This window comes from Phycodurus eques, chromosome 4, assembly GCF_024500275.1.
Source record: "Phycodurus eques isolate BA_2022a chromosome 4, UOR_Pequ_1.1, whole genome shotgun sequence".
In the NCBI taxonomy this organism is placed as follows: Eukaryota; Metazoa; Chordata; class Actinopteri; order Syngnathiformes; family Syngnathidae; genus Phycodurus; species Phycodurus eques.
In genome coordinates, this window is record NC_084528.1 from 9,330,260 (window position 1) to 9,356,288 (window position 26,029).

At 40.4% G+C, this 26,029-nt stretch overlaps 1 protein-coding gene across 1 annotated transcript in view; it reads right to left on the reverse strand.

The window, feature by feature from the left end:
* Positions 1-26,029, reverse strand: part of LOC133401195 (zinc finger protein 236-like) — a 44,170-nt gene that overhangs the window by 5,371 nt on the left and 12,770 nt on the right. Inside the window, exons 8-26 of the mRNA XM_061673882.1 lie at positions 25,529-25,696; positions 25,198-25,378; positions 24,780-25,052; positions 23,967-24,170; positions 23,687-23,819; positions 23,336-23,596; positions 22,910-23,142; positions 20,020-20,121; positions 19,239-19,381; positions 18,106-18,209; positions 16,372-16,523; positions 15,820-15,996; positions 13,996-14,299; positions 13,494-13,597; positions 12,730-13,164; positions 9,731-9,867; positions 5,107-5,338; positions 4,836-5,021; positions 443-595 (exon numbers count right to left, since the gene is read on the reverse strand). Of these exons, the coding sequence (XP_061529866.1) occupies positions 443-595; positions 4,836-5,021; positions 5,107-5,338; positions 9,731-9,867; positions 12,730-13,164; positions 13,494-13,597; positions 13,996-14,299; positions 15,820-15,996; positions 16,372-16,523; positions 18,106-18,209; positions 19,239-19,381; positions 20,020-20,121; positions 22,910-23,142; positions 23,336-23,596; positions 23,687-23,819; positions 23,967-24,170; positions 24,780-25,052; positions 25,198-25,378; positions 25,529-25,696 (3,682 nt within the window). The remainder of the gene's footprint in view (positions 1-442; positions 596-4,835; positions 5,022-5,106; positions 5,339-9,730; positions 9,868-12,729; positions 13,165-13,493; positions 13,598-13,995; positions 14,300-15,819; positions 15,997-16,371; positions 16,524-18,105; positions 18,210-19,238; positions 19,382-20,019; positions 20,122-22,909; positions 23,143-23,335; positions 23,597-23,686; positions 23,820-23,966; positions 24,171-24,779; positions 25,053-25,197; positions 25,379-25,528; positions 25,697-26,029) is intronic.

The window sequence follows — 26,029 nt, forward strand, 5'->3', positions numbered from 1 at the left end:
AGCAAGGTTTACTTTAAAAAAAAAAAGGATGCATGTATTTTACAATAATATCTAGTCATAAAATAAATATTAATTCATTTTAGCCCGAGATATTTTATAGCAGCAAGTAAAAACTATACAAGCCACTTATTTCATTTTGACAACTGCTAAACTTGTGCATTTAATATATTTAATATATCAAAGTGGAGCGTGACTAGTTTTTACAAGCACCAGATAACACAAAAATTAGTGCATACTGAGTGATGGAAATATTTTAAACTGAGGGCCTTTGTATATCTGAGGCAGCAATGGGATTGTTTTCACTTTTGCTAAGAGGAGAAAAGTAACGAGAACAGCAAGGTTAGATTAAAATTTTGATCAAGCTTTGAGACAGCAAATTCTGTTTTGTTGATATGAATTTAAATTACAAACAAAAGTATATTCATTACAGGCAAAGTCCTACCAGCCATTCCAGTGTTGGTGGGGTTCTGAGGTAGAAGGTGGTCATTGGTGATAGTCAGGGTGGCATTAGTGGGTTGGCCTATAAGTGGTGATGCCAGCCTGAGACTGCTATTCATCTCTGCATTGTTGCTGTGCTGGGGGAGTAGATCTTGACCTGCAAATATATGTAAGAAATGTGGAATTATAGGTTAATTGTTACAGATTGGAACTGATTTTGGAATTGTTGCATACAGAATAGAATGGAATGTAAGGAATAGTGTACAGAGCAGTAATCCAACAATACAAGCAGTCATTTTGGTTTGAACAAGCATTTGAACAAGTTTGCTTTTTTGCTCTGGTAAAAAACGAACTGCAATGCAAACCCAATGCGCAAAGTAATTATTACAAACTTTCTTTTTTCGCTGTAGATGCTGTGTGTATCCTAACATGAGCATAATTTAGCTTTGTGAAAATGTGATACGTCCCTCCAAATATACAGAGGCTGAAATAAGCATTTAACGAGTCAGCATTGTCCTCACTAAATATATTTCCAAAAGTGCTATTGACATAGAAATTTCACCAGAAGCTGGGAACAACCCAAGTAATCCATACATACAAAGAAAGCAGAACAAATAAGATCAGAAATTAAGTTGTGTGTAATAATGTGAAATGACACAGGGGAAAAGTATTGGACACGCCAACTGGTATTTATTTAATGCTTTGTACAAAAGCCGTTGTTTGCAATGAGAGCTTCAAGACACCTCCTGTATGGAAAAACTAGTCTCATCCATTGTTCTGGTGTGATTTTGGCCCATTCCGCCACACAAGCAGTCTTCAAATCTTGAAGGTTCCGTGAGCTTCTTTTATGGGTCTTGAGTTTCAGTTCTTTCCAGAGATTTTCGATTGGATTCAAATCAGGTGATTGGCTGGGCGATTCTACCATCTTCCTTTTTTTTCTTTGAAACCAATTAACAGTTTCCTTGGCAGTATGTTTTGGATCATTATCCTGCTGAAATGCCGACCCTCGTTTCATTTTCATCATCCTCGTAGATGGCAGCAGATTTTTGTCCAGAATGTCTCGGTACATTTGCCCATTCATCCTTACTTCAATAATGTGAAGTTTACCAGTACCGTTTGCTGAAAAGCAGCCCCAAACCATTGTGTTCCTGCCTCCAAACCTCACTGTTGGTATGGTGTTTTTAGGGTACTGTGCAGTGCCATTTCTCCTCCAAACGTGATGTGCACAGACATGCAAACACCGAAGACATGAAAAAGGTGAAAGACCAACAACAAAAAATAATAAAAAAATTAAAAAAAGTAGGGGGATCTGGGAGAATCCCCGGGCCCCTGCAGACATTTTTGGGGATATTAACATCAATTAAGCAATCTGGAAAACTTCAAGCAGACAAACATTTATGTACAACGCTCAAGTACATGTTGATGTACATATTTAAGATTAAAATTCAATTTGCCAAATTTCTTTGTGTTTTGTTTTGGCCTCCAACTTGAGCCAGGCCCATCTCCACCTGCACCCGATGCCTGCTTTAAGCTGTGCCACATGAATAGCATCCTTCTCTTTAAGCACTCTCATTGTGGGAAATAATTGACTAAAATCATTGTCTGTTTCACGTAATATTTCATTATTACCAACTTCAAAGGCTAATCCCAAATACATCCTCCAGGAAAATATATATATATATTTTTTTTGGGCCATTGCTGAATTTGGACTTAGTTCATTCGATGTTGTAAAATAACCCCTATCATCGCTCCGTCGCTTAATAACATTAACATTAACATCCGTAAACTAATTAGGTAATTGTCGGCGCGTTTCCTAATTAATACAAGATGTACTAGCGGATTAGCTCTTGTCGCCGATATTATGTGCGTCGCGGTTCCACTGGGACCGCAACCAGGGCCACAACCCGCACCACCTCAACACGAAAATACAAAAGACCAGTGTAACAAATACGACACTGGCTGATCTGATGAGCAAAAAATTTTGCTTAAACGTAAGAGTAACAACAGAGGATGTCTGCTCCAGAAGTGGGTAGAGTAGCCAAATATTGTACTCACGTAAGAGTACTGTTACTTGACGATAATGTGACTCGAGTAAAAGTAAAAAATCGTCCTCCAAGAAAATGACTTGAGAATCAGTAAAAAGTACATAGTGAAATAATTACACAAGTACTGAGTAAATAGTGAGTAACTTCTGATTTTTTAACCACAGCATGAACATCAATAAAATAAAAATAAAATAAAATGTTTTTTACTGCAAGGTGTTTTTTCAAGTTATAAGTGGGCTGAAATATCCACGTTTAGTGTAGATAGTGCCAGACAAATACTACAATAAATGAAAGCTGTTGTTTTTGTTTGTCTAAATGTAAACACGAGTAGTGCGCCGTGTCCTTCATGGTAACGACGACCTTCCAAACTTGGCCGCCACGTAGGCACGACAGTCAGCCAGGCTGGCTTATCTAGTGTTAATACCTATGCCTGAGAAGCCCAATAGAAGACGTTGTGTGAGGTCATGTGACTATCTTGTGTCATGTGATTGGTGAACTAGACTTAAACGTTACTAGCGCTTAAACTGGATTGGTGCAAACAGCGCCCAATGTCGAAGTCGAAGTCTCGCGCAAGAAATTGTTGATAAGCAATAATTGATAAATAAAATTGCGTGCGACATTTAGATAATTGAAACGGAGTAAAAGTACCGTTACTTCTTAACATCTGGTGTCATCAACTCCTGTGACTCCAAAGCAGGTCCCGAGCGCACAGGCGGAACCTCGGCCAGATGCGCTTTCGCATATTAGTCCACTGGAGAATATCCATCCATTTTCTTTACTGCTTATCCTCACTAGGGTCACGGGCTGCTATCTTCGGGCGGGAGGCAGGGTACACCCTGAACTGGTCGCCAGCCAATCGCAGGGCAACCATTCGCACTCACATTCACACCTACAGTTAATTTAGAGTCTTCAATCTACCTACCACGCATGTTTTTGGGATGTGGGAGGCAACCGGAATGCCCAGGGAAAACCCACCCTGGCAGGGGGGGAACATGCAAACTGCACACAGGTGACTTGAACCCCGGTCCCCAGAACTGTGAGGCACCTGTGCTAACCAGTCGTCCAGCGTGCCAGCCGGTACAGAATAATATTCAGAAATGACATCTGTATGTGGATGGTGGATGTGTGGAAAGGATCTAGCTGCCAGCATTCATGGAGTATTAACCAGCCTACGATGAAGACAGCGACGACGAGCCCCGCGGCAGGGAAAAACTCATCGGATCTGTACGATTCAAACGGCGAATTTCGCCGAAAGGTGACTGATTTGCATGTATTTGTGCATTATGGCATCCAAACAGTTCAATTTTGATCTCATCTTATATTCTCCCAGTATTTAACTGGCTTGTCCAAATGTTGTTCCGTAAACTTTAAACGAGCTATGAGATGCTTTTTTTCAGCACTTGAGTCTTGCGTGATGAGCGTGCATGAAGGCCATGATGGCGGAGTGCATTACTCACTATTTTCCTTGTGACAACAGTACCTACTAATTCCAGGTCTTTTTGAAGCTCTCCAGAGGTGGTCCTTGGCTCTTGGACAACTCTTCTGATTATTCTTTGCATTCCTTTGTCCGAAATCTTGCAAGGAGCACCTGATCAAGGCAAAATCTATGGTGGTATGATTGGATTTCAATTTAAGCATTATGGCCCCAACGATGCTCACTGGAACGTTCAGAAGCTGTATTGCAAATATTAGTTTTTGCTGATCTTGAGACAGCTCTCTGCTCTTACCCATCATGAGATGTGTCTTGACTCACACCTGGGCGAAGAGACCTTTTTGTAGGCCATCAATTAGGATTGAACCAGCTGATACTCGTTTGCACTGACAAGGGGCTGGGATGCTGTTTGATTCTTGATAGATCTTGTGTTTCCACGCCTTTTTGGACCTTCTTTTCTTCATGTGTTCTACAGTTTTTCCCTGTGCCACTTCACATTTTTACACAAAACTTAATTTCTGAGCTTGTTTGTTCTACATTCTTTGTATGTATGGATTACTTGGGTTGTTCCCAACATCTGGTGAAATGTTCAGGTCAATAGCACCGCTGGAAGTATATTTAATGAGACAAATGGTGACGTGTTAAATACTTATTTCAGCCGCGTATTATTAAAATAAATCCTAATTTATTCTTCTTAGCATTTTTACAAAGGCATTCTTGCTATTTCTTCTTCTTGGTATTATAAAGAGGGATTGTTGCTATTTCCTTTTAATTTTTACTGTAAGAAAGTTCTCCCTGAATTAAGAAATCAAGAAAAATGGGACTAAAATTGGACAGAATGTTTCTTCCTCTCTATGTTATTGTCTGAATGAAGAGAAAACAAGATTGGAATGTACAAAGGACATGTTGCAGCGCAATACCTGATATGGTGAGCGTGATCTCTTGAGGGTTTCCTGATGCGGTGTTGGAACCAGAAGCTGTTGCTTGTACTTGCGCTAGAGCATGTGTGAGGCTGGAATTGTTGATAGTGAGCGTAATCTCCTGACTGCCTGTGCCTCCACTCACCAACCCAGTGCTGCCCATGACATGGCTCAGGTCCTGAGAGCCTGGATGTAGAGTGATGGGAAAGCTCACCACTCATTATTCAGCTCAAGAAATATTGTTAACAATGTTCACAATGAGGGAACATACCTGCAGTGTCCTGCTCAGAGAGGCCAGGCATTGTGACCTGGGCAGGGGTGATGGTGGAGGGTTGTAGGCCCAGGCTGCTCAGGGGCTGGAGGACAAGATTGGCTGACACAGATGGGTCACTAGAAGACATGAGCTGACTGCTAGAGTGGAGGACAAGACCGGTGTCAACGCTCAGAGGGTGTGAGAGAAGGCCCCCCTGCTGTAGCGTCTGTTGGAGAAGGGCATGGTCTATCTGCACAAGAACACATGGTGTCACGTGAATGATTGGGAATTAAATCTAGCTCGTAGAAGACTTATAATTTTTTTAACATCCATTATTATTATTGCTATTACATTTTAACAGGGTACGCATGAGCACATGCAGGTACAGTATAAGCATGGCCTAACACCAATAGTTAGGTTTATATAATTGAAGATTTACACTCACCAGCCATAACTAAATATCTTATGTAATGAGATCTGATACAATTCCTACATCCAAATGTTTGGCTTAAAAGATAAAAAAAAAAAAAGATATTTTTTTTAACAACTAAGAGGTATTCACTCAATAATGTATTACTGGTGTTGTTTGCAGCACTGTAGAACTGCAGAAATATGTCTTTGATTGTTGCAGTGCAGTAGTTTCACATTACAACTTATAAAATTTTTTAATTACTGTAATTTCTCGTGTATAATGCGCAATTCCCCCCACCCCCCAAAAAAAAGAATAATAAATTTTTAATAGTGTGCATTATACATACTGTAGGTATAGGAAAAGTTTAAATATTCCTCTGTATTACAATGAGATATACTAATAAATATATACCTTTATAATGACATATAATGTATTCGAATTAAGGTTCTGCCACTTTGTAATCTAATGTTTCCTTTAAGAAATCACTCATATGCAGAAATTTATTCACTCCTGAATAATGTGTTTAATATTATAGCTATGGTTCACTCTAGGGCGGTAAGTTGGGCGACTGGTAAGCACATCTACCTCACAGTTCTGAGGACCGGTTTTCAAATCCGGCCTCGCCTCTGTGGAGTTTGCATGTTCATGCATGGTCAGTTCATTGAAAACTCTAAATTGCCCAGAGGTGTGAATGTGAGTGCGAATGGTTGTTTGTTTCTATGTGCCCTGTGATTGGCTGGTGACCAGTTCAGGGTGTACCCTGCCTCTCGCCCAGAGTCAGGTACAATGGGCTCCAGGACGCCAGCGACTGTAGTGAAGATAAGCGGCGGTAAATGGATGGATGGATGGTTCAATCTAGAGTTCAGTTTTGATACTGCAGTTTTAAGGTGGGTGCTTACCCCTTGCACGGGAGCACTGACATGTGAGCCGACTTGCACGATGAAATGAAAACTAGATCGGTCATCTGTTGGGATGATACATTCACTTCTAGTTCTAAAAAACCCCCCCAAAAAATAAATTGTTAACACGCTCCAACAAGATGCAGAGGGAGGATAAACACACATAAGGTCTATTATCATTCACTTTATTAACTATTTAGGAGATTCGGAGACTAACTGACATAAAACATTTACAACAACGCTAGGCATGCTGTGAAAAACTCAGATGCTACGTGGTGAAGTCGTCCAGCTTGCTATCAGAATATTTCCCAGGATGCCTAGTGTCACTGTACAGTATGTACGGAAAGTATTCAGACCCCCGTTAAATTTTTCACTCTTTATTATATTGCAGCCATTTACTAAAATCCATCCATCCATCCATTTTCTGAGCCGCTTCTCCTCACTAGGGTCGCGGGGGTGCTGAAGCCTATCCCAGCTGTCATCGGGCAGGAGGCAGGGTACACCCTGAACTGGTTGCCAGCCAATCGCAGGGCACATAGGAACAAACAACCATTCGCACTCACAGTCATGCCTACGGGCAATTTACAGTCTCCAATTCATGCATGTTTTTGGGATGTGGGAGGAAACCGGAGTGCCCGGAGAAAACCCACGCAGGCACGGGGAGAACATGCAAACTCCACACAGGCGGGGCCGGGGATTGAACCCGGGTACTCAGAACTGTGAGGCTGACGCTCTAACCAGTCGGCCACCGTGCCGCCATTTACTAAAATCATTTAAGTTATTTTTTCCCTCAATGTTCACACAGCATCCCATATTGACAGGAAAAAAAAAAATAATTGTTGAAATTTTTGCAGACCGATTGGACTTTAGGAAAGCCTGTCTATGTAAGACCTTACACCTCACAGTGCATGTCAGAGCAAATGAGAAACATGAGGTCAAAGGAACTGCCTGAAGAGCTCAGAGACAGAATTGTGGCAAGTTACAGATCTGGCCAAGGTTACAAAAAAATCTGCTGAATTTAAGGTTCCTAAGAGCACAGTGGCCTCCATAATCCTTAAATGGAAGACGTTTGGGACGATCAGAACCCTTCCAAGAGCTGGCCGTCCGGCCAAACTGAGCAATTGGGGCAGAAGAGCCTTGGTGAGAGGTAAAGAAGAACCCAAAGATCACTGTGGTTGAGCTCCAGAGATGCAGCTGGAGATGGAAGAAAGTTCTAGAAAGTCAACCATCACTGTAGCCCTCCACCAGTCGGGGCTTTATGGCAGAGTGGGCCGACGGAAGCCTCTCCCCAGTGTAAGACACATGAAAGCCTGCATGGAGTTTGCTAAAACACACCTGAAGGACTCCAAGATACTGAGAAATAATATTCTCTGGTCTGATGAGACCAAGATAGAACTTTTTGGCCTTGATTCTCAGCGGTATGTGTGGAGAAAACCAGGCACTGCTCATCACCTGTCCAATACAGTCCCAACAGTGAAGCATGGTGGTGGTAGCATCATTCTGTGGAGGTGATTTTCAGCTGCAGGGACAGGACGACTGGTTGCAATCGAAGGAAAGATGAATGCGGCCAACTACAGGGATATCTTGGATGAAAACCTTCTCCAGAGTGCTCAGGACCTCAGACTGGGCCAAAGGTTCACCTTACACCAAGACAATGACCCTAAGCGCAAAAATAACAAGGTGTGGCTTCAGAACAACGCCGTGACTGTTCTTGAATGGCCCTGCCAGAGCCCTGACTGAGACCCAATTGAGCATCTTTGGAGACATCTGAAAATGGTTGTCCACCAACGTTCACCGTGCAACCTGACAGAACTGGAGACGATTTGCAAGGAGGAATGGCAGAGGATCCCCAAATCCAGGAGTGCATCATTCCCATAGAGTCACGGCTGTATAAGCTCAAAAGGGTGCTTCTACTAAATACCGAGCAAAGGGTCTGAATACTTATGGCTGTGTGATATTTCAGGGTTTTTTTGTGATAATAAATTTTTTTTCTGTCAATATGGGGGGCTGTGTGTAGATTAATGAGGAAAATGAAAATAAATGAACTTAAATGATTTTAGCAAATGCCTGCACTATAACAAAGAGTTAAAAATTGAAGGGGGTCTGAATACTTTCCGTACCCACTGTAAATAGCTGTTAAAATGCTTTATGTCAGTTTGTCCCCTAATCCCCTAAATAGTTAATAAAGTGAATGCTAATAGACTGTGTGATTATCCCCACCCCTCCCCCTGCATCTTGTTGTTGCGTGTTAACTATTATTTGGGAACCAGAAGGGAATGTATCATCCGAACAGATCACCTATGCAGTTTTCGTACATCAGTCGGCTCATCTGTCAATGTTCATGTGGGAAGGGTAAGCCGCTACCTTAAAGCCGCAATGTCAAAACGTAACTCCAAACCGACATCAGTGTGTAAAGGATATCACCACATGGGCTCGGCAACCTTCAGAAAACCAATGTCAGTAAATACAGTTCGGCGCTACATCCGTAAGTGTATGGGGCTGGGTTAGTGTTACAGCAGCGTGGCTTTGTAGTAAAAGAGTGCGGGTACTAGACTGGCCTGCCTGCAGTATGGACCTGTCTCCCATTGAAAATGTGTGGCGCATTATGAAGCGTAAAATACGTAAAAGACCCCGGACAGTTGAACAGCTGAAGCTGTACATCAAGCAAGAATGGGAAAGAATTCCACCTACAAAGCTTCAACAATTAGTGGCCTCAGTTCCCAAACGTTTATTGAATGTTGTTAAAAGAAATAGTGATTTAACACAGTGGTAAACATGACCCTGTCCCAGCGTTTTTGGAAAGTTAATGATTATTTGCTGAAAACAATAACCTTTGTCAGTTTGAACATTAAATATCTTGTCTTTGTAGTGTATTCAATTAAATATAGGTTGAACATGATTTGCAAATTCTGTTTTTATTTATGTTTAACACAACGTCCGAACTTCATTGGTTGTTCATCGGTAAAAGACTTCTCAATTTCTGGCGTCAACTTTGGGGGGGTGTGCATTATACTCGAGAGCGTATTACATACGAGGTATTACGGTAACACCTCTCTGACAGTATCAAACAAAACAATGTGTTATTGTGGAGATTGTGAAGATGTAGCTAATGTTGTGGCCTGTGGTTTTCATGGCTATAGTTTATTATATCCCAATACAAACAGGAAACGTAGTCCACAGTGATTCATACTTGTCTCAAGATTTGGATCATTCTATGAACTAAATCTATAACATAGCACTCAGGTTTCATGTGTGACTAATATGGAGTTGTGACCAAAGCCACAGAAAACAAACTACACTAAAACAAGGTTTAGAAGGAGACGTGCATCACCTGAAGTGTTATGTTGTTTAAATTGCTCGTGTCGATGCCAGAGATCTGGACATTCGGGCACACCAAGTTGGCAGGAGTCAACTGGAGGTGAATCCCTTCAAGTGTGGTCAGCCCATCTGATAGGGACACATTCACATCTGCCACCACGAACACACAAACATGCACGCGGACACACACACACACACACACACACACACATGTACACACACAAGCACTTAGCTTTTACATTAAGAATCTTATTTTTGTTTCAACTGAACAGACTATGTTACTATTGAGTAACAGTTATATTACACACCCAATGTGTGCGTATATACGTAATAGCAATGATGTCGATGAACAAAATCCTTGCATGATACCAGTGGAGAATAGCACTTGGAGTAAATAGTTGATATTTTATAAATGACAAAGCACCAAGTATTAAAAGTATTGCCCGGTTGTAGAGCTACAGCCCCTTAATGGTTCCTGTTGGAAAAAATAATCTCTGAGTTAAGGCTGTCATGATCTCCAATGGCCAAAAGATAGGACGACAACAAAGAATATCTGAAAATGTATCAAATCCTCTCCCTGGATGCTAAAATAGGAGGTGATCTTTTCTTATGGTGAGATGTGCACTCACAATTAGTATAATTGTGAGTGCACATTAAGTATAATGTGCATGGAGACGAAAGCAATCACCAGAAAGCCATCCTACAGCAACTATTAAAGGAAGGTCAGATGACAAAGATGTTATGGGGTCAGTTAAAATTCATATTTGCATTGTTTATGTTATGTAATACATGCACATAACTTCCAGCAAGTGTTTATAGTTGTGAGGTTTTTATGACGCATATTGAGCCCTCCCCGAACATACCCGAAGCTCAAAACACTGGGGTATGGTTACTCTATCCACCACAAGGGCTACCAGAAGTGACGTTGCAATTGACAAACAACGCACTACACACTATACGCAATGGCGAGCAACGTGTTGGAATATGAGGATGAGGAGGATTTCGACGTACAGGAGCACCCAACTGAACTTGGCATCGTCAAAGCGTACGTTTGAGCCGATCAGCTGGTCGGAACCTGACAGTGACGACGACGAGCAGCCAAGTAGCAGCTGTACAACAGAAAAAGAGAGTGGCCACTGGGTCAATGTGACGGTATGTCAAAAGCATGTCTTTTTATACAGTCATGGCTAGAAATATTGGCCCCCCGAGGGTGCCAATATTTTTTAGCACGACTATACGTATTATATATTCATATATGTTTCAGTGACACAGCACAAGCTTTTACATAGTATGCAGTATTCCTATATATTGTGTGCCCCTCGCTCGAGTCGCGTCATAACACGCCGCACAGAAAGTCTTTGCTGTGTCGGTTGGCTTGTCAAAAAGGCAAAAGTACAGACGACAGTACTGAAAAGTACTGCGTGGGTCTTTTTTCCTACTTCCCAGTGCATAGTAACCATAATAGCATTGTAGGTGTATACAAGGAAATCCTCACCTCTTGTCTATGCCGCGGCACTGTGGCGGCTGCAAGATTTAGTTCTCTTGAAGTCCCGATAGGCGTAAGAAAAATAGTTGGTACCGCAGTTGGTTTCAGCCTCTACCACTGTATCCAAATCTTTTTGCTAAGTCTTTCTCAAAGCACGCCGGTTTGAAGTGATCGGCACAGAGTTTGGAATGCTTGCTATGCACCCATAGCTGACCACGTTTCTTCCCGTTGATTGACCTTCCCTATCCACTGGTCACATATTCCTTTTTCACTTGGAAACCCCCAAAAAAACTCTTGCCACTGCCTGAACCATTTGTACAACCAAATGCCACAAAATAAACCATTGTGACACTGTTAAATCATACGACAACATATACAGAAGGACAGGAACAACAGCATGGAATAATAGCACAGAACGGCAAATGAACAGGCTGTTTGGCTCGTGTGACGTCACAGCGGCGGAAAGAGACGAAGACCGGAAGGCGCTGGATGCAAAAAGCAGAAGGAGCGTTCTGCATCATATTTATCGATTTAAGTGCTGTATATCTGCTATATAATCACTTCGAAATGGCACGTGGTTTGTAAAGCGGTTCTAGAGTTATGAAAAAAAAATTTCAATCTTTGTCCTCTGACCTTTAAGCAGGAGTGTGCAATTTCAAACTGCAATTGATGCTAAATAAGGAACCTGAGAAAATACAGGCAGGTGTTACCTTCTGATGACAGAGCAAGCATTGCAACACTACAATTACATTTCAGTCAAAAATGGCTGTATAGTCTCTTCTCCATGTGAAGATTTGTTTTTTGTTCTTTCAAATTTCCATTACAATGGTCAGCTGCTCACAGAGGTGTAAAAAGATAGATTACTTTGGTTTTATTAGTTTCTTAAACTTTCGCAGACAATCCGGGCACTTTCGAGGATAGTGGACCCATAAAAAAAAACAATCATCACAACAATCTAAAGCTGGTTTCTGGAGAAGGAGGACACTATACTGAAGGTGAATTTGTGGCGTATAAGAACCTTCCTTCATGTCCGTAGCAGACTCATCAGAGATATGGCCCGCAGCTATTCAGTAAAGATAGTGTCAGATGATGGTCCAGAGTCTAGAACTGATGATACTTACATGTCACTTCCACAAACAAGACTTCATTTAACATCATCTTGAAATGCCCAAGTTGTTGTCACTTGAAGGATGTAACTAACTTACAATGTACTTCTCTCTATCTCACATTCTTTTAAAAAGGAAAAATATCACTCAACAAATGTCAAGCTCTAACTTCTCACCCGTGAAAGAAACTTGCCAACAGCTTATAGAAGTTTTGTTACAATATTTGACTCAACTTTTTCAATTATTATTTTGATACTTTAAATAAAACTTAGCTCACGTTGAACTGACGTTAACCAATAAACAGTAAAATGTGTCTCTTAAAACAATGCATGAGTGTCAAAATCAAATGCTCAATTCATGACTGCAATAGTACATTTGAACAAGTGCTTAAACTTCATGTGGTATGAAAGCAGACCATACCTGACATTGAGGTAGGCAGAATTGCCTGTCCCACCAGGCCCGACTGTAACAGATTCTGGTCAAACTGCCCAGTCAGCACTTGGTTTGCTGGGAGGTAGATGTTGTCAGAGTTGGGGGTTTGGAGCAGCCCCACAGTCTGAAGTGCCTCTGATACTGTCGTATGCTGGCCGTGTCCTGAGGCCCCATCATGCCCTGTGTCTTGACTTTGACGGGTCTGAGCAGAAGACGAGGAAGACCGTTTGGACTTGCGGCTCTCGCCATTAGCCCGCAAGTGGCATTGGATGTGGGTTTTGCGATGCCCAGAAGTTCGAAAGCGAAGGTCACAAAACGGGCATTTGAAGGGCTTGGATCCAGTGTGGAGCCGCATGTGCACCTTTAAGCTACCCTTTGTAGAGAAGGAAGTGTTGCACATGTGGCAGTTGACCAGTTTCTGACCTGCAAAAATTAGAAGACATGTAGGAAGTGAATGTGAAAGTTATTATTATTATTTGTAAGTTTTTTGGAAACAACAAAAACAAAGTAGAAAGCCTTGATTACATTTTTCAGATTACCATGACCTGGAGGACTGAGAAAAGTATTTTTAGCAAGCACTTTGGTAGTTTTTATTGACATTATGACAGTCAGTCAAAAATTACTTGGGCAAGTATTTTAGGCTAACAATATGTATGTAGCCATGTAGTTAACCTACACCTTGACTTCAATCTAAAAATACTGACAAAGAATTTACTCAACTTCATAAAGAAGTAAAGAGCATAACGACTAACCTGTGTGTGTCTTCACATGACAATCCAGAGTAGATTTAACAGTAAAACTCTTCCCACATTCATCACACTTGTACGGTCTTTCTCCAGTGTGGATTCGAATGTGCCTAGACAATATGGGTAAAAGTTTGAGAGTTGTGCTTCTTGGTTTTCCCTACAGTTGTGAAGTGGAATGTAAATACAAATCAATAGTGGTAAGCATTTGGAAACTATCAATTAAAAAAAAAAACAAGAACAACAACAACATCAAAAGACGCCAAGTCTGTGAATACATAATAAAACAAAAAAAGCTTGATGGCGTAGTCACAAGCCTTAAATTATTTGTAATTAGAAAGTACAACCTTGTATTATTTACTGACTTAAGTCATTTTCACACTTCTGGCACATTCAAATTATGTGATTTTATACATGCTTTGTTCATTAAATTGCAGTTGTGTTGTGGGCGACAGTGTCACATGTTGATATTCATATTAGTATCATGGTATTAAAATGGGGCTCTCATTACCTGACAAGATCACTGGGCTTCTTGAAGCTCTTGGGGCAGAAAGTGCAGCAGTTCGGAAACTTGGGTTCTGTCTCCAGCACCACCGCTTTGTCTTTAATCTCACTGATCCGATCCCTCTCAGCTGCAGACTGGGAAAGGATTCGCTCTGACACAGATGCCTCCTCACCAGGATCCTTTGCCAGTTCTGCTGCCTGCTCCTCTGTGAAAGTGATGATTTCCATTCCCCGTCTCTTCGATGTTTTTTGATCCCCTTCATCTTCTTCGTCTTCATCCTCCTCCACATCTTGATCTTCCAAACCAATAACTGAGGCAATAGGAGACAAAGTTCCAGCACAAACAAATACAGTGGAACCTCAGGTTACAAACTTAATTGGTTCCCTGACCTCGTTTGTAACACGAAACGTTCAATTCTCATTGAAATACAATTAATCCGTTCGAAGTTATATTTCTTCTAATTTTAATTGGTGTGTGGTTAAAAATAAATACATTACAACATAAAAACAGGTGACCCTAATAACTCTATTATGAAATATATAACACACTAACCAAACATATCTGTTTCTTCCTCTTTAACTTTAAATCTTTAACTAAGGAGGGGAGAAAGGGGAGAAGGACTACAGCTCCTCCACAGACTAAAAAGTCTCCTTCCATAATAATAAATCTTATTCAGTTGTTTTTTTTCTTCTGTCTGTCTGTTTTCGAAATCATCAGTGGTTGATTTTGATATAAGAAAGCGATCCAGAGAAACTTGTCTTTTTCTTTTCAGAATTTTTTTCAGGAAGTCGGACATCACGTTCTCATTCAAAAGATCAATTGCTCTGTTGGCCACAGTTTTATTTGGGTGGAGCTTTTCGATAAATGTCTGCACATCACTCCATTTCGTGCACATTTTTTGTAACATAGCAGAAGACACCTGCTCCTGAGTTTCATCTTCCTCTGCATGCTTGCCACTATTCTTAGGAGCCATTCTAAGGTTTAATTGAGAGCAAAAAAATATATATATATTGAGTACACTTATTGCAATGAGATATGCACAGAGCTAATGATTGTTAAATAGCACGAGAAGAAGTACAACACAGATCCTTCCGCCGTCCACGGCAAAACGTTTCACATGTAGAAAATAGTAAGTGAACAGAGATGATTTTTCTATGAAAATATTGTGCGTAACCCTAATTGTTAGTAAATATGGCCGGTAGTAACCAGAGGTTGCAATGTATACACATACACTGGGCCACAACATTAGTTATACTGACACAATCTAAAATCAGAACTGTATAACAAAATTATACATCATATCAAATTCAGATGTGCTCAGTTCTGATTGACATTTCAGAAAGGTATATATTAACATTACGTTTATTATCGTGGTCATAATTTGCAGTGGTGCAAAAATAGTTTGCCTCGCTTATAGAGCTAAGTAAGTTAACCAAAATCTCAACATGTATATTTAAAAAGAATCAAAACAATAATTCGATTCAATCAATATGTTGCGACTTTCAAAATGTGCTATCAGCGGTCACCACAGCAAGTCATTGGCATGATTTCTTCTGCACAGTTATTACGCCGGATGCCCGAGCTGACACAACACAACACAGCCATTTTATTTTATCTGAGTTTATGAGCAGAATTGCCTGGGTACTGGGGAACTTGGTCGGAAGTTGAACCCATGCGCTCCGCATGAAAGGCAGCAGCATGTACAGGTACTACTAAACTACTCGTGCACTACAATTAAATCAACTGCTGTGTAGTATATACTTAATGGATCATAGTTTCTCTTTTTTATTCTAACTTTGAGTGACCATGTTGTGAACTGAGATTACTTACTTTGATCTTCTAAAGCATGCTCTTTTTTCATGTGCTTTTTACACAGCAGGCTTGTCCTGAAGCTCTCGTCACACATTGAGCATTTGAATGACTTGACGTGGATAATCATGTGGCGGTTCAGACTGCCATTGGTTGTGAAGGAGGCGTCACAAACGTTACACTTGAAGGGTTTCACTCCTATCATTGGGGATGAAGGGCATGAGAAGGATGTGTTGAAATGAAAATGTTTTTACATTTCATTTGACACTAAAAGGTTTGACTTATGATATAGTGTAATACATTTTAAAAGGACAAGATTTCCCTCCAGGAATGCACTGAAAACCTAAGTTCTTATAAACTAATTGAACTTAATGGTGAAACAGTACTGGAAACTCTTGAAAATAAATGTCAGGATTTAAAAGGTAAGGAAAAAAAGCCTTAACCTTTTATTACTGTGAAGGACTAAAAGGGAAATAAAATGTTTAAATGTTTAAATTTAAATAACTGAGATATCTAAAATCACAGTAATTTGGGGACAGTTTCACATTTCTCAACACACTTTAGACACTTAACCTGTATGTGTGTTCAGATGGGATTTCAGCACCCCAGCTGACACGAAAGCTCTTCCACAGAGCTGACATCTGAATGGCTTCTCGCCAGTGTGGGAGCGCAAATGTTGTTTTAGATGACTTGACTTTTTGAAGCCTTTATTACACCAACTGCACCTAAAGAGTTGAAAAATGTATTAGAAGCACTTCCTGAGTAAAATTTCCTCCATCTCCATAAAGACCCATCCGCGAGATAACTTTCACAAAACCAAACATCTCCAAATACCTTGTAGTACAGTATTTAAAAGAAATAGAGTAAAATAGTATGAAAGAAAACTGTAGTATTGCAGTGAGTGTTGTGCAATTAAGAATGTTGAATGTTGTTCAATTGATGAATGAACAAATAAAACACTTCAAAATGTGTGGAAACTGTGGAGATGTGGAACCATCCCCCAAAGGGCATTTAAAAGAAAAAGACCCATAAAGCTGAATAGCTGTGTAAATAAGTTTCAGAGGCTAATGTTTTACATGCATTATACAGTGGGGCAAAAAAAAGTATTTAGTCAGCATTTAGTTCTCCCGCTTAAAAATATGAGAGAGGCCTCTAATTTTCATCATAGGTATACTTCACTATGAGAGACAAAATAAGAAGAAAAAATAATCCAGAAAATCACAGTCTGATTTTTAAAGAAATTATTAACAACTTTTGGTGGAAAATAAGTACCGTAATTTCCCGTGTATAATGCGCAGTCCCCCCCCAAAGAATTGTCAAAAGTCAATAGTGCGCATTATACATAAGTATAGGGGCAAATGGGGAAAAAAAACTTTCACATTTTATAAATGTATGCCGGCATCTAGTGTTTATGAAAAACCTGTACGCTTTCATTCCAAAAAGCCACCACCACCTAGTGGTTATAAAAAAAGGTGTAGCCTACACTTTCATTCCAATATGACAGGGGTACGTATGAGTGCATATATGTACAGTTGTGCTCATAAGTTTATATACCCTGCCGGAATTTGCGAAATATTTTATTTTATTGATTTATTTATTTATTTTAATATGACTGATGACTGAACAACAGCCATCCTTAATTTCTTTATGGTTATGTTTTGTTTAATAAAAATACTTTTGTGAAATGCTTGACCCTATAATTTGAATACTATTAAAATAAAATTAAATGTGTTTCACCTGGTCCTTCATGTTTTCTTTAAAGAATTGTACCCATCTTACAAATTCTGCCTGGGTAATCAAACATGAGCCCAACTGTGTGTTTTCTAATTTACTAAATAAAAGTAGGGCTGTGAATTTGAAAATAAGAGCAAGTCAATTAAAAAAAGGATTAAGTGTTCAAACCAAGTGCTTAACTTCAGAATAATTCTTTGAAAAAAAACTAACAAAATACAGATAATACTTCATGTTTTGATCATATGGGTAGAAGCAAAAACATGCATTGTAAAAATGCATTATACATAGGTAGAAGGGTGCATGCATGCATGTTCATGACAATAAAGATGATAAAGATTGATGATGTGTAGGCTACAGCACAGCAGCACAAAACTGCAATAGCACCAAAACCACAGCCAGCAGTCATTAATCCAGTTATGCACTGCATGTTTTCAAAGCAGCTACATTGCCTCACAATATTGGGGATAACAGTTATCTGCCCAAATAACAGAAATGAGTTTGTTTAGCCCCCCACCAAAATCGGTTTTGGGTTAAGCCCCAAAAATCCCATATGAGTCTGGGTCTGAATTAAACCTGTATGCTCTCTTGCTGTTGCCTTCACTGTCCTCCTGGTAATCATGTGGCTCACTGTCCAGTTGTAGGTCTCCCTGACTGTTCTGCTGCAGAAGCCCATTTGTCTACATTGAAAAGGACAACACCAGTTTGAATCAACTGCATTCAGACACGCATAAGCAAGATACTTAATTGATTATCAATTAATAATCAATAGATCATGCTGCACATTGTTGCTGTTGGGCGGAAACCTCCTAAGTCCAAATTTGGTCGATTTCATATTATTTTCAAATCAATTCTAATCAGTCCGACTAGGTCAGTCTTCACATGGGTCCGTTATGTTGTTTTTTTTTTGATTGTTTTGTTTTGTTTTTAAACAAAATTATTTGGAAATCTTAAGTGTTGAAAACAGCTTGAGAACTTAAATACAAATGTGTAGCAACTCCAAAAATATGCCTTTTTTAAACTTCCAATATAAAATAACAGTTTTTGAGATGACATGCTTCTATTGGATTATCAGGCTTGAAAAGCAGGGGTGTCAAACATATGGCCTGCGTGCCGGTTTTGGATGAATTTGAAACATCCCAAAAAACATGCATTAATTGGAGACTCTAAATTGCCCGTAGGTGTGACTGTGAGTGCGAATGGTTGGTTATTTGTATGTGCCCTGCGATTGGCTGGCAACCAGTTCAGGGTGTACCCCGCCTCCTGCCCGATGATAGCTGGGATAGGCTCCAGCACGCCCGCGACCCTAGTGAGGAGAAGCGGCTCAGAAAATGGATGGATGGTAAGATTTTAGTGGTCCTGCCCATTTGACATCAAATTAGGCTTTATGTGGCCCCTGAATTATGAATTTGACACCCCTTCCTTAAACAATTCCACAAGACTTAATAATAACGTTCCATATTCTATCCTATCATAAGTATTTTTTTAATCAAACTTTTAATTTATGTAGTGATTTATCATTGTCATCCCCCAAGGGAGCTATTAATCAAGCAAACTTTCATAGTAATCAGTGACTTCATTTTGTTTCAGGACTGTTCTGTATGAGCCGCATGTCTTAGTTCATTTAAAATGCAATGCATGAACCACTATAAGTCACAGAGTTTGATGGAGACCAGGGCTGAGGGAACATGTTTGAGGCCAGGACTCACCACTTCAGCATTGGGAACATGAAGCAAACTGGGAGAGTGAAAGCTGGATGACAGGGCCTGAGACTCCAGGGTACTGGAATCCTGTAGCTGCTGGACAGTGGAAAACTGGCTTTGATTGTAACTTGATTCTGTCATGGTAAAGCCTGGAGGAGCCCACATAGAATAAAATATTTTGAATGTTAAAAATAATTATGGCAGCAAAAGGCTCTTGACAGCATTTCAGACCTCATGTAATTTACAAGTTAAAAAGTAATGTATGCAAAAAAAAAACTTAAAATCATCACTCGGCATCCTGACAGTGATGCAGTACTAGGGGTATTCAAATGTCATTAGATAGAGTACTTCAGATGTTTGTAACTGAAAAGTAATAGCCTCTCAAGATCTTATGGCTCCTTCAGTGAAGCGACAACTGCCGCTTCTACATGGAACTTGCTTAGTCAATAGTATAAAGCAGCAACCGAATCTCCAAGAGCTCACGAAAAACTGAACTGAGAGAAAGACAGATGGAAATGATGGAAATAATGGACAGATGGAAATAATTATTCTCTTTGTTAACTGAGTAGTCAATCAAGACTGTCATGGTGAAGTGGTGCAACAGAAAGCGCAAGACAAGCATTTAAAAAGATCTAACAAACAATGCACGACAAATTTATTTCATACTAGACAGCACTGTAATGGTAGCTAATACAATTAGCCATTAATAGTGATTGTTGATGTTTGGTCCAATAAAACAATACCAGTATATTTGAATTCTTACAGACAAAAATCTGTCTGAACGCACCTTGTGTTAAAGCTTGCTGGTCAAATGTGGCCTGAGGGAGTGTTGACGTCTCAAATTGGGTGATATTCTGAGGCAAAGCATGTGGGGTAGTCACATAGGAGTCTGTAAACACAGAAAAAGAGACACATAGGGGCTAAAAATTTAGTCTTCAATAGTACTAGTGCAGGCGGCACGGTGGACGACTGGTTAGAGCGTCAGCCTCACAGTTCTGAGGACCCGGGTTCAATCCCCGGCCCCACCTGTGTGGAGTTTGCATGTTCTCCCCGTGCCTGCGCGGGTTTTCTCCGGGCACTCCGGTTACCTCCCACATCCCAAAAACATGCATTAATTGGAGACTCTAAATTGCCCGTAGGCATGACAGTGAGTGCGAATGGTTGTTTGTTTCTATGTGCCCTGCGATTGGCTGGCAACCAGTTCAAGGTGTACCCCGCCTCCTGCCCGATGATAGCTGGGATAGGCTCCAGCACGCCCGCGACCCTAGTGTGGAGAAGCGGCTCAGAAAATGGATGGATGGATAGTACTAGTGCAGACATGCAAACACCAAAGGCATGAAAAAGGTGAAAAAAAGTAATTTTACTTTCAGGTGAGATCTGGGGGGATGCCCTGAGCCTCCACAGAGATTTTTTTTAAAAACATTATTTTAACATACATTAAGCAATCTGGAAGACTCTAAATAGTACAATAAGGCAAATAAATAAATAAAAAAACCTATTTACACCGCTCAAGTACATGTTCATGTACAAATTTAAGTTTAAAATTAAATTTGCCTCATTTCTTTGCTTTTTTGTTCTGGCTTCCAACTTGAGCCAGGCCCATCTCCACCTGCACCTGATGCCTGCTTTAACATGAATTGCATCCTCCTTTTTAAGCACTCTCATTCTGGAAAAAAATTTACTAAAATCATTGTCTGTTTCACTTCATTTTTCACTTTTACTAACTTCAAAGGCTATTCCCAAATGCATCCTCCCGGAAAATATTAAGTACAATATTTTTCTGTTTTTATTGGCCATTTCTGAATATGAAGTTAGTTCATTCTGTGTTGTAACATAATCCTTAACAGCACTCCGTTGCTTAATACATTTAACATTAAAATCAATGAATCCATTTTCTGTACCGCTTATCCTCACTCGGGTCGCAGGCGTGCTGGAGCCTATCCCAGCTATCTTTGGGCGAAAGGCGGGGCACACCCTGAACTGGTCGCCAGCCAATCGCAGGGCATGACATTAACATCAGTAAACTAATTAGATAATTGTAGCCGCGTTTCCTAATTCATACAAAATGTACTAGCGGATCAACTCTTGTCGTCGATGTTACGTGCGCTTCGTGGTTCCACTTGGGACCACAACCAGGGCCACGACACGCAGAACCTCAACGCGAAAATGCAAAAGACCAGCGCAACAAATACCACACTGGCTGATCTGATGAACAGAAATGTTGCTTAAAAGTAAGAGTATCAATAGAGGATGACCGCTCCAGAGGTGGGTAGAATACCCAAAGATTGTCCTCAAGTAAGAGTACTGTTACTTGACAATAATGTGACTCAAGTAAAGGTAAATAGTAGTCCTTCATAAAATTACTTGAGTAAGAGTAAAAAGTAAACAGTGAAATTATTACTCAAGTACTGAATAAACAGTGAGTAACTTCTGATGTTTTTACGACAGCATGAACATCAATAAATATATATATTTTTTAATTACAAAATAAAATCTGAATGTACAAATTCTGATGTTGCTGTGTGTGTGTATGCAAAACTGCAAAAAAAAACATCTGCAATTTATTTAAGTGTTTTCTCACGTTATAAATGAGCTGAAATATCCACATTTGGCCAGACACTGCCAGACAAATACCACAATACATGAAAGCTGTTGTTTTTGTTTCTCTAAATGTAAACAAGGTATGGTAGGTATGGTAATGACGACCTTCCCAAAATGGTCTCCACGTACGCACGACGATCAGCGGGGTGGGCTTATCTAGTGTGTAAACCTATGTCCAGGAAGCCCAATGGAAGGTGTGAAGTCATGTGACGTTTGATTGGTGAACTAGACTTAAACGTTACTAGAGCTTAAATTGGATTGACAGCCCCCAATGCGGAAGTGGAAGTCGGAGTCTCCCGCACGAAGTAGTTGATAAATAAGCAATAATTGATTAATAAAAGTAGCGAGCGACATTTAGATCATTGTAACGGAGTACCGTGACTTATTAACAGCAGAAGCAGCGGAATTTTCTTTCTGGTCTCATCAACTCCTGTGACTTTGAGAGTACAGGCGGAACCTCAGGCCGCGTATTAGTCCACCGCGGAGTAATATTCCCAATTACATCTGCGTGTGGACGGTGGATGTGTGGAACGTCAGTGACAGTGACGAACCCCCCCCACAGGAAAAACTAATCGGATCTGTACGATTTACGTAAATGGCATATTTTGAGTTCAAAAGGCCGAATTTCGTTTTTTTCTCCCTCCTTTCATGGTGACTTCAAGCAGGGAGCCATTCATATCCGTAAGGGATGCCCACTTGATTAGTGGACAGCAAGAAGGACCGCAGGCCGGCTTGTTGTCTCCATGGTTTTGTATACAAAATCCCTGTATCCCTTATTTCAAGTCGGGTTTTGTGCCTTGTTTAGTGGAAGAGGTAAACAAACATATTACTGAAATAAAGACAATAACTCGATCACTCCAATATTTTGGGGGTAGCCAGGAACCGCATCAAAGCCCTGTTTTGTTTCTATTTACCACGTAGTCTGAGTGCAAAACCGAAAAACTGCGGTTAATAAGGACCTATTTGAACTGTGCAGAACGTACCGAACGGTACGGTACTATACACATCTGGCAGTAAGTCAATGATGATAGAAACACCAGATACTCTTGGGGATTATGTGTGACCATTCTTGTTACCTTCTTCTTGCACCAGTGGTTGGTCTCTCAACTGTGCTTCTAATGTCACCGGCTGGCCTCCATTTACACCTTCTGCTTGGCCAAGTTCCAGCATGTTTTCTTGCTCACTTGAACGTCCAGGTGGGTGCTGAAGGGAGTTTCCCTCAATCTCCACCTGCATATCATGGGGCACTGCTCCAGCTTCTAGGGGGTCTTCAGCTGACTGAGGCTGCATTTGCTGAGCCAGTTCATATCTGGTTTGGTGGAGAATATGATGAAAAAAAAGGTATATATAGAACAACTTATAAATATTTTTTATTAGACTATAACAATTGCTAAGAAAAAAGTATGGTGCATCATATTACAATGTCTTAAAATAAACAATCAAATCATCTTGATACTAGCATTATTCTACACAAAGAATAGACATGAAAAAAAAACTCAAACCTGTGTGTCTTCATGTGTTTCCGACAGTTTGGAGATGACTTGAAGGTCTTCTGGCAGTAGGGGCACATGTAAGGTCGTAGGTCGCTATGGGTCGTCATGTGACGGCGTAGGCTACCACTGGTGGTGAACGTTGTATCACACATGACACACTTGTATGCCTTCAGTCCTGAGTGGGTCCGTATGTGCGCCTTGAGAACCCCTGAGGAGGCAAAACCTCGACCACACTGCACACACTTGTATGGCCTTTCTCCTGTATGAGATCTTGGTTGTAAAAGCAAATTGTAAAAAAAACGATGACACGGTTACTTTAAATGAGCAAAGCAATGACCGGTATTAAAAGACTAGTCTCACCTAACATGCTGTTTCAAATGACTTGATTTCTTATAGGCCTTATTGCAGAACTGGCACTTGTATGGACGATCGCTGCCCACCACCTCCAGGTACTGTTGGAACGCCAGGCGAGGGTTCTGTGATGGGATGAGGCCTGTTGAGCAACCAACACATGGTTTTCAATGTGCGTTGAGATACCAATTCATACAAGGACATGCTGCGCAAATGAATAAACAGGATGAGCAATGCATTCTACTCATGTAAAGAGTCTATGTTCAAAATTGTCGACACATGCTCTTACCAAAGTCCGTAATGAGAATTGGCTCCTGCAGTGGGATGTCAGGTAGTGGTAAATTACTCTTAGATGCTTTGGCTTTGTTTGTTTTTCGTGGAAACCTATGCCTCTTCTGCTGTAAGCTTTTGAAGTGTGAGGCTATGTGTGTTTTCCTGTGTCCTGATGTACGAAAGATCTTATCACAGTGAGGGCAGGAGAAAGGACGAACACCTAAAAAGAAAAAGTACATTTTGAAACCATTGACAATTGAAAATGGTGCTGACTGCGAAATATCTACTGTATTTAAAAAGGAACTTATGGAAAGTTTACGGTGCTTGAAAGTGCTTCCATGCGCACTTGCTCTCATTGTCCTCTTGAAATGCTCTCGACGCTTTATCATTTTGAACAAGAATGAGGAATTTCAAACTGATTGCACCTTATTATACCAAAATTTGAGCCAGTTCACTAGCTTTCTCTTGAGAAGACATAAATCAATTAAGCAAAATTGAAAAACTAAAGCAATTTTTTTTCTGTTCAGGAATGCAACTGAATACCTATAAATTGACATTGTACTCAAGAAATAATAATGCACTCGATTACGTTTCAGTTTTATTTTTTTAAACATATTTACAAAATACAAAATGCGTGGATAGCAATAATATATATTTAATGCTTTAACATAAAAATTATTCAAAAAAAATTACATTTTGCGCAAATGTCATAAGCAAAAGTGGAAGTCCAACATTTAACAAACATAGGCTTATCATAAAGTATGTCGGCCACATGTTAGTGTTTCCTTTAATGTAAAAGATAATCATTCGATAAAGTAGAGATACTCACCAGTATGTAGTCGCATGTGTACCTTCATGCTCCCAGAAGTAGAGAAGCACTTAAGGCAGCACTGACACTCAAATGCCTTGATGCCTGTGTGAGTTTTCATATGGGCTGTTAGGGTACTCTTGACAGCAAAGGCCCGAAAGCACTGTTTGCACTTGAAAGGTTTCTCATGGGTATGGATGCGGATGTGACGGACAAGGTCGCTGGGCTTCTTAAATTCCTTGGAGCAGTAAGGGCATCCATGCCAGCGGATGCCATTTTCCTCCCTGATGGAGCCTAGGAATAGAAGTGGACAATGGAGCCGGCATTTCCGTCAGCTATTTGATTCGGACTTAGAACAAAGAGGTATTCTTTCAGTTGAAAGAGGTATTCTTTTCAGTTGAATACCTTTATCCATAATCAATTAGTTATACTTCCATACCTGGCATTTGTATAGGTTTCTTGAAAATGCTTCTTTTTCTTTCTCTGACAGGTTTGTCTAGAAGCGGTGTTTTTCTCATTTCTGCACTAGTGCCATCAGATGTCTGGTTCTGAGGCTCTCTGGCATTGCCATCAACATTCTGCGTTGGGGCTACACTCAGCCCGCTGTTCTCGAGAGCTTGCTATAAAAACAGAAACTTAATTAGCTGAAAAATCAACATTGGAACATCGTTTTAACATTATAGCTCTAATGAGTGTGGCTTAGTTTGGAGTGTGCATTTTTGTAATTAGACACCAGTATGACACATTGGGGGAGAATGTTCTTGACACACCTGTAGGATGTCTTGGTTAATGGCGCTTTCCATGGCAACAGCTGGCTCTGGGGGTTGGGGCTGGGCTGTCTCCCCATTGACTTGCTCAGAGAGTTCTAGTAGCTGCTGGATGACATCTGTGACTGCCTCTCCACCGTCTGACCCCACAGGACCTGCTGCGTCTGTCTCCTAAACAAGGGTATGAATATATAGGGGATGAGAGACATGACAAAGGACAAGTAATCAGGGCAAGGCACATTTTTAAAGATCTCGTGCACGATGATATGGAACGCAACAAGTCAACATAACTGTCAATGGAATTAACATTGTGGTTGTAGTGTGCACTAGTGGTACAGAACTGCACTGCAACAAATTGAGAGGTCTTTATATTTTGGTTCCCTATTTAGCTACATGAGAGGGAAAAATGCCTCACAATAAAATTCAGTCCAAGGCTACACCAATGCAAGCCACATGCACAATAATAAACATTTAAATCAATACCTCTTTGACAGCAGCAATCAA